Genomic DNA, 10,000 nt, shown 5'->3' with positions numbered 1-10,000 from the left:
TATTGTGATGCAGTTCCTGGAGAAACGGAATATTAAATGAGAAAACAGGGGCGTGGCTTGTTTTTTTTATGCTGATTGGTTGTAAAGTAGGCGTGTCATTCTGAAAGATGTTATTTGGGGAGAGTTATTACAGCCTAACAGACTCCTCCTGCTCTCCATTACTGTTTATTGTCAAAACTGACTGCTGGAGGGGCGTGGTTAAGTGTGTAAGCCACGCCCAATACCTCAGACAGACCTTATCTGAGAACTCAAAACAAACAGGAAGTCCATTTTCTGATTTCAGTTAAAGATTTCAAGGGCAAACTTTTTTTTTTTCTATTAATGACATGCACTGATAAATTGTTCAGCACTGAACTAGCAATGCGAGCTAACGAAATCAATAGTTTTGATGTCATGTGTACTTTAAAGGGCCATGACACCCCCCACTTTCGGTTAAAGTCTACTTCAGAATTTTTTCAAAAGATGCATGATTAATGGGCGTGGAGCTCCGCAAGCATCGGGTAGGAGTGGGCGTGGCCAGCAGGGGAGAACGTGAGCGAATAATGAAGCTAGCTCACAAAATGAGACAAACCGTGAGGAGACGCATGAGTTTATAGTTTACAAAGTTAAAATGCAAAGAAATAAATAGTGATTTAATACCCAGCTACATTTGTTATTCGTAATTTCATATACACATAACCACAATTTATATCATTATAAAGATAAGTGTGTTCATGTAAACCCTATAAATGAGGACTTCTCCCTCAATCCGTATCCAGCAGACTCAGTGCAGCAGGTTTCCTGACCTGTCTATTTTAACCATTAGCCCTGCTGGTAATCTGGAGGATTGAGGCAAACACAGCAGCACAGTGATGTGTCTGAATATGAACGAACTCCTAATAAAAGACAGCGTCCGCCATTCTCTAATTCTTGTGCTGCTCTTCCGACAAAAATGCTAGCAGCACACACACACAGCTTTGCTGTATGATCGGCCCTGACAAGATCGCGGGGGAAAACATGCAACAAACCGCGTGGATCATGGAAACAAACACATATGAGCCTTCATGAACGGCTAAATACTGTGTGCCCATGCCGTGGGTCCGTGACGTGTCTCTCAGATCGGGCTTGACTCTGGCAGGTCTGGCAGGTCTGATGAATAATTAAGCAGCCGGCTCTTCTCATAGGATAAGAAAACTCCGCTATGAATAATAATGAGAAACCGACGCGTCATCATTGCACTTGCAGTACTGCGCTACGTCGCCGATTTTGATCCGCCCCAAAAATCATTTCAAAACCGGAAGCTGAAATTAGCTGACAAAAGCTCAAAATTATCCAGTTTCCCCCACAATTAAAGCTGACAGGTGCTAACATTGTCTTAACTGATGCTCAACACACACACATCTGTTAATATAAAAAAAAAAAGTTCTCCAGGGTGTCCTGAACCTTTAAAGATACTAATGAATGCACACATGCTTGTGTCTGTGGTGTTTCGGCAGTTCCTCCTGTGCTGTCTGTGCCGCAGCAGTCCTTCAACGCCACTGCAGACTACCAGGAGTCTGTCACTTTCACCTGCGTCACCTCTGGCTCGCCCGACCCGCAGGTCATCTGGTACTGGTGGGTAACAGTAACGCCTGCACACTCTAAAGCATATCCAGTTTTCCAGATTTTGTGATTTATACAGTGACTTGCCTAATTACCCAAAGCTGCCTAGTTAACCTGGTCAAGCCTTTAAATGGCACTTTAAGCTGAATACTAGTAAATAAAAGCAGATTTTACTTTTTTTAAAGCCATTTTAAGGTTAATATTATTCGCCCCTTCAGCAATATTAGTTTTGGATTGTGTCCAGAACAAACCACTGCTATACTATTGCCTAATTACCCTAACTTTACCCTAATTACCCTAGTGAAGCCTTTAAATGTCACTTTAAGCTGAATACTAGTGTCTTGAAGAATATCTAGTCTAATATTATTTACTGTCATCATGGCAAAGAGAAATCAGTTATTAGAGATGAGTTATTAACACTTGTTATGTTTAGAAATATGCAGTGAAATATAACAGGAAGACAAATAATTCCAACTTTTACTGTATACAGATGTTTGACAAAACCACTTTCTCATTTGTGGTTTAAGTAAAAACAGGGACTTTCCAAGCATGTTTCCTTCTGTAGATTATAGTCTCTGCAGATAAAGACTCCAGTCATGATGAATATAATGGTTAATCTGCAGATCAGCAGTTCACAAACTGGAGGAGAGCACAAAATGTGTTCGCACAATGTAAAACAAATATGTAAATGGGCAGTTTTTCTGATTTTGTCATTCGTGTTTTCATTTTTCCCCATTTATTCATGCTTTTCAATTGCATAATGGGACCTTGATCTTTCTTCCAACACTCTTTAACCATTAAAGGTTCGAAAAAGTGACTTTTAGGAGCATTTTTCCTAGTTTACAGTGCTAAATTGTGTGGGTTGGTGTTGTATATCATACTGCAGAAACCTTGTAATAAACTGCCAGTACATTTTCTGTTTATTTACACACTTATTTTTATAATATAATATTATTTTATATTTTATATATTATAATATAATAATATTTATATTTATATTTTATAATATAATATTTTTATTTTTATAATATAATATTTTTATAATATATAATATATATAAGATAATATTTCTTGTACATTATATTATTACTTCAAATGACTATGTCAAAATAATGTCAATAAAAGTCACTTTGTTAAACTGTAGAGCTAAATATTCAACATTAAAAGTGGACACAACAGAGATTAACATCCCATAATGCAATTCATTCATTCATTTTCCGTCAGTTTAGTCTCTATTTCAGAGGTCGCCACAACGGAATGAACCGCCAACTATTCAAGCATATGTTTTACACACCGAATGCCCTTCCAGCTGCAACCCAGTTCTGGGAAACACCCATACACACTCATTCACACACAACCTCATACACTATGGCCAATTTAGTTCATCAATTCCCCTATAGCGCATGTGTTTGGACTGTGTGGGGAAACTGGAGCACCTGGAGGAAACCCACGCCAACACGAGGAGAACGTGCAAACTCCACACAGAAACACTAACTGACCCAGCCGGGACTCAAACCGGAGACCTTCTTGTTGTGGACCACAGTGCTAATCACTGTGCCGCCCCTTTAATGTAATTCACAACCACAAATAAACACTTGAGAATCTCTAAATACTGCTAGTGTTCATTAACAGATCTTAATTTTCAGTGTAGGGCACTGGCTGGGCATCAGGGCTAGTGTACTGTACTGTATATAGGGCACAGTGTCCTCAGCTCGTCTGTATGCTAATGTGTGTAGAGGTGATGTGAGCTTTGATCAAACCCTTCAAAGCCTTTCGCTGATAAACCCCAATCAGTTCCTCTCACATCTCGGCATTGTGTGCGGGAGGAATTGAACGTGGCCGTGAAAGTGTGTGCTGGCTGACCCGCGTGGACTGGAAGATGAGGCCGAGCTTGATGATATTCTGGCTAATCTGAGATAAGCCTGAACGATAGTGGAATAAAACATTACTACTCTATATCAAAATGTTCAGCTGTATATTAAAAGTATATTAGTGTATATTAGTATATTAGAGTTTCACCAAAGTGGCATGGTGGCTCAGTGATTATCACTGTGGACTTATAGCAAGAAGGTTACTGGTTCCAGTTACAGCTGGGTCAGTTGGCATTTCTGTGTGGAGTTTGCACGTTCTCCCCGTGTTTCCTCCGGTTTCCCCCACAGTCCAAACACATGTGCTATAGGGGAATTGATTAACTAAATTGATCGTAGTGTGTGTGTGTGTGTGTGTGTGAAAGAGTGTGTATGGGTGTTTCCCAATGCTGGGTTGCAGCTGGAAGGGCATCCGCTTTATAAAACATATGCTGGAATAGTTGGCGGTTCAGGGGCGAGGCAGTGGTGCAGTAGGTAGTGCTGTCGCCTCACAGCAAGAGGGTCGCTGGTTCAAGCCTCGGCTCAGTTGGCGTTTCTGTGTGGAGTTTGCATGTTCTCCCTGCCTTCGCGTGGGTTTCCTCCAAGTGCTCCGGTTTCCCCCACAGTCCAAAGACATGCGGTACTGTTGAATTGGGTAGGCTAAATTGTCCGTAGTGTATGAGTGTGTGTATGGATGTTTCCCAGAGATGGGTTGCTGCAAAATTTGCTGTATAAGTTGGCGGTTCATTCCGCTGTGGCGACCCCGAATTAATAAAGGGACTCAGTCGAGAAGAAAATGAATGAATGAATGAACAAGTTGGCGGTTCATTCCGCTGTGGCAACCCCTAATGAATAAAGGGACTAAGCTGAAGGAATATGAATGAATGAATGAATGAATGTTTTAGCTTTTGAGGGATCCTTTATGAGTTTTATTTCTTTTCATAACGTGAAAACAAACCATTTAAAGTCAGACAATGTGGAAAAGAATGTAAATCAGCATGCTGCATCAGTTTTCTTTCTACTTGTTGTTTTTTGCAGCGATGATTCTGTTGAGTGCTGTAGCCAATCAGAAGCATTTATATGGTCACAGATGGAAACGCTGCTGCTGATTATCCCAACACAATAATGTCTTACATCATAGGTTTTTAATGACTAAAAATAGGCCTGAATCCACAGACTTTTAGATAAGCTGTACTTGGGAGAGAAAAATAACAGGAATTGTTGATTGAAAGTAATATAAAGCTGGCATTTGAGCAATTGTATGAGTTTTTGAGTGTTAATGTTCAATCTGAACATTACCAGCCCAAAGTGCAGCACGATTATAGTTTTTTACTGATTTTAAAGCAATGAAAGATTGATGTAAATGGCTGAAATTAAAGCGCATTAAAGTTATTTTTACCGCAAGTCAGAAAGATAACAAAGTTCTCTTCAATTCACTCCAACTTCAAAATTACAGTCATTTAAAGCGCAGGCGTTCAGGTGTTAATGTGTGTTATGAGAGTCCTGTCATGCAGGTTCATTCACAAAAAAAAGTTCACTTTAACAGCAGAATATAAAGATCCTGCAGCGGATAATGCAGTTTAAAGCTAATACAATTAATAAAAAATGATTATATTGTTAGGATATAATGTTACATTCTCTAAAAACCAGCAAGAAGGTTGCTGGTTCGAGTCCCAGCTGGGTCAGTTGGTGTTTCTGTGTGGAGTTTGCATGTTCTCCCCGTGTTGGCATGGGTTTCCTCTTGGTGCCTTTGATGAACTAAACTGGCCGATGTGTATGTGTGTGTAAATGAGTGTTTATGGGTGTTTCCCAATACTGGGTTGCAGCTGGAAGGGAATTCATTGTGTAAAACATATGCTGGCATAGTATGGAATAAAATCACTGTCATAAATATTTAGTGCGTAAATAAAATTCACGCATCCGTAGTTATAAAATCGTAAAGGAAAACGGAACGTACTCGTAATTTTACGAGGGTACAATTCCAAAATCTGCCATTAGAACAGATGCAGCATTTTCTTTGTTTGTTTGTATATGACTGATAAATTGACGATGGGTGTACTTTACAAACACGAAATACAGTTTCACCACGGACATGAAGTCCTGATTACGAGTAAGAATCAAACAGCGACACCCCACGGTCAAAAATACGTCACCACTGTAAGCGAGAGTCATCGATTGCGTCTCCTGGGCACTCAGAGCCCCCACACACCGTCTCGGGTAAGAGTTTTGTTATTCCCTCTTTGAGAAATGTCCTTCATGAGCTGTAATAAAAGGTTGAGACTTAATGAGGTCCATTTTCGCTGTGTTTCTTGGACATTTTACAGAATCAAAATTAAGAATGGGGCGAGGATAGCGAGCTAGCATAATGTAAGTTAACATTACAGGCAGCAAATGCAGTAAATCACTGAACACTGTTAACTTTAACATTACATCTGTTGATTAAGGTACCTTTTTTAACTAAAGTTACTTAAGTAACTCACAAACAACCTATAAGATCACCAGAGAACACAAACTAAATTAGACAGATTTATTCAGTATAGGTAGATAAAAAGACTCTCAATAATTAATTTCAATAAATCAGAATAAGCTAAATATAATGTGGTGATTAAGCAATCACCAATATAGAACAAACACGGAAAGAGAGAAACGCACAGAATAGTATAAGGCTAAATGATCATTTAAATGTTTCTGGTAATAGTTTATTAATTATAATAATACAATATAATGTGTCTTATAGTTTAATCAAGTAATATAACAAACAAATAATAACAAATATCATTACAAACATTTATATTAATAGTTACTAATACCGACGAGGCAGTGGCGCAGTAGTTAGTGCTGTCGCCTCACAGCTAGAAGGTTGCTGGGTCGCTGGTTCGAATCTCGACTCAGTTGGTATTTCTGTGTGGAGTTTGCATGTTCTCCCTGCCTTCGCGTGGGTTTCTCCGGGTGCTCCGGTTTCCCCCACAGTCCAAACACATGCGGTACAGGTGAATTGGGTAGGCTAAATTGTCCATAGTGTATGAGTGTGTGTGTGAATGTGTGTGTGGATGTTTCCCCATATATGGGTTGCGGCTGGAAGGGCATCCGCTGCGTAAAAAACTTGCTGAATAAGTTGATCATTCCGCTGTGGCGACCCCGGATTAATAAAGGGACTAAGCCGACAAGAAAATGAATGAATGAATGAGTTACTAATACATTACTTTGTACAAATTTAAAGATAATATAAAAAAATATCTGAACATATCATCTCAAGAAAATTGCATACATCAATGAGGCGCTTCATTATTTAGCTTTCAGATGACATACAGGTCTGTTTCAGATGATTGCCATCTGGTTTTGTGGTCTGGGGCCATATATTTTATTATAATTACAGATGCGTAAATTTTATATACGCACAAAATATTTATGACAGTGATTTTATTCCATAGAATAGTTGGCGGTTCATTCCACTGTGCCTAAAGGACAAAGTCAAAGGAAAATGAATGAATGAAGTTGGGTTTGTCTATATTTGATTCAACATTTTTTTTTCCAGGGTGATCTAATTCTATAATGAATAATGTAATGCATGTATTGAAGTCATTATGAATATGTTCAGCTGTTAATTTGTACTGTTTGAAGCTGCAAAGGAGTTTAATTTATGTTTTAATGCTCTTTTTTATATTAAATCAGCATTACAATTTTTTAAGCTTCAGTTTTATTTTAAGTATTCAGCTTAAAGTGACATTTAAATCTTAACTGGAATGATTATGTTATTATATATTATCATCTGCTCTGTATTCCATTGTTTACTGTACACACCAACATGTTCATCTAAACTAGAATTACTTTCTGCAGTGGAAGACAGTGGGATCCCGAAAGAAGTCATTGCTTGTGTTTTGCAGAAGATGAAATGCTGATTATGATAATGATCAATGGTCATTTTTGGGTGATCTGTTCCTTTAAAACATCCTCTATATTTGCATTATTTATTATTAAATGAATGAATAATAATAAGCAAGCTTTATTATACTTTAGCTCTGCGTGAGACTGCAATTAAATGCAATAAACATGAGAAACTCAGCTCACCAATCAGAGCACTGGCCCAGCTGATTATTCAGGACACTTGCCCAGCTGACCAATCAAAGCACAGACTCAACTCACCAATCCGAGCTCAGTCTCAGCTGGCTAATCAAAGCACTGGTCCAGCTGACCAATCAGAGCACTGGCCAAGCTCACCAATCAGAGCACATACTCAACTGACCAATCAGAGCACTGCCCAATCTAAATACTAGCCCTGCTGACCAATCAAATGAGAAACTCAGCTCACCAATCAGAGCACTGGTCCAGCTGATTAATCAGAACTCTGGCCCAGCTGACCAATCAGAGCACAGACTCAACTCACCAATCCGAGCTCAGTCTCAGCTGGCTAATCAAAGCACTGGTCCAGCTGACCAATCAGAACACTGGCCAAGCTCACCAATCAGAGCACAGACTCAGCTGACCAATCAGAGCACAGACTCAACTCACCAATCCGAGCTCAGTCTCAGCAGCTAATCAGAGCACTGGTCCAGCTGACCAATCAGAACACTGGCCAAGCTCACCAATCAGAGCACAGACTTAGCTGACCAATCAGAGCACATACTCAACTGGCCAATCAGAGCACTGCCCAATCTAAATACTAGCCCTGCTGACCAATCAAATGAGAAACTCAGCTCACCAATCAGAGCACTGGTCCAGCTGATTAATCAGAACTCTGGCCCAGCTGACCAATCAGAGCACAGACTCAACTCACCAATCCGAGCTCAGTCTCAGCTGGCTAATCAAAGCACTGGTCCAGCTGACCAATCAGAACACTGGCCAAGCTCACCAATCAGAGCACAGACTCAGCTGACCAATCAGAGCACAGACTCAACTCACCAATCCGAGCTCAGTCTCAGCGGCTAATCAGAGCACTGGTCCAGCTGACCAATCAGAACAGTGGCCAAGCTCAAGTCATTGCTTGTGTTCTGCAGAAGATGAAATGCTGATTATGATAATGATCAATGGTCATTTTTGGGTGATCTGTTCCTTTAAAACATCCTCTATGTTTGCGTTATTTATTATTAAATGAATGAATAATAATAAGCAAGCTTTATTATACTTTAGCTCTGCGCGAGACTGCAATTAAATGCAATAAACATTGATATCATAATCAGTGTTTCCAGTTACATCAGCAATATAATGATGAAAAGATGAACTATAATCTCACTAGATAGATGTTAGTTAATGATTATTATTATTATGTTCAGCAGTGCATTAGTTATAGTTCACATCTGTTGTGTTATGCTGATTTATACATGTTCTTATGTTAAGCAGATGTTCTCCTTCATTTTAATTGAATAATGACTGTAAATAAGAGCAGAATGTTGACTTTTCTCTATTATTTGCACTGCTGAAGGTTTGTGATTAAGTTGAGATTAGTGTTCAGCTTGATATCCTCTGATTGTGTCCTGTTTGTTGCTTTATTGTTTGCTGTTTAGCCTGTGGATAATTCTGGAAACACGGAGAGCTGCCTTAGATTAACTTAATCATGGGCAGTGTTGGGTGAATAAGTGACTAGTTAATGTAATTGAGTTACTTATCCGCTGAAAAAAAGTCATGTGCTGTTTCTTTTTAGCTCATGTAATTGTAGTTTGCCCTAAATACTGTATAAATTCAACATTTCTGTATAAATCAGAGAGGCAGAGTAAGTTAAAGAACCTTTTTGTGCATGTGGTGAGATTGCATGGATGTTAAAGATTCTTCGTGGACTCAGAGACGCCTATAAACAAATATAATAAGAGTGCTATCTTGAACATTTCTTTTTTTTAAAGTTGTCATCAAATGTGAGACTCTTGATGTGAGTATTCCCTTGCAGTGTTTTGATGTGTTATTAACTGGTGTGTCCTCAGGAAGGGTCATGCGATCGAGCACTCGGAGCAGTACGTGTTGAACACTATGAATGGAGGTAAAAGCACGCTCACTGTTAAAAACATCAAGCAAACAGACGGTGGACCCTACATGTGTCGAGCCAGCAACAAAGCCGGCAGCTCCGAGAGCCAGCTCTTCCTCAAGGTGTTCGGTGAGGAGACACTCTTTCATTCATTTGTTCATTCATCTGTAGGTTGTGTGCATGAATTCGGACACTAGGGCAATGATGAGCTTGACACACTGAGAGTGACATGAGAACGTCCTCACTGTACATTATCAAAACTGTAATTCGTAAACAACAGCAGAACTAATCATTCTTATATACTCATTTTACCATGCTTTTAAAAAAATGTACATTATAGCTAATTCATTTGGTAACACTGCAGATTAGCTCACAATTCATGCTATAAAGTACTGGCTTATTCCCTGCCTAATATTATGTTCACTAGTAGTTATAATGGATGATCTTATAACTTAGTAGTACTTTATTATAACTAGTTAGAAAGTTGACCAATCAGAAGACTTCCTCAACTGGCCAATCAGAGCACTGGCTCACATTCCCAGTCAGAGCACAGACTCAGCTCACCAATCAGGGCACTAGCTTAGCTTACCAATCAGAATACAGGCTCAGCTGGCCAATC

General features: G+C 39.3%; 1 protein-coding gene across 6 annotated transcripts in view; it reads left to right on the top strand.

Annotated features, from left to right (window-relative positions):
• Positions 1–10,000, top strand: part of ncam2a (neural cell adhesion molecule 2a) — a gene marked incomplete at its 5' end in the record, with an annotated part of 111,007 nt that overhangs the window by 54,097 nt on the left and 46,910 nt on the right. For all 6 annotated transcript variants that reach the window (NM_001442002.1, NM_001442003.1, NM_001076744.2 and 3 more), the window contains 2 exon segments: positions 1,476–1,593; positions 9,341–9,510. In NM_001442002.1, coding sequence (NP_001428931.1) covers positions 1,476–1,593; positions 9,341–9,510 — 288 coding nt within the window.

Source organism: Danio rerio, chromosome 1, assembly GCF_052040795.2.
Source record: "Danio rerio strain M-AB ecotype USA chromosome 1, GRCz13ab, whole genome shotgun sequence".
Lineage (NCBI taxonomy): Eukaryota > Metazoa > Chordata > Actinopteri > Cypriniformes > Danionidae > Danio > Danio rerio.
This window is presented reverse-complemented; position numbering and strand designations above follow the sequence as displayed.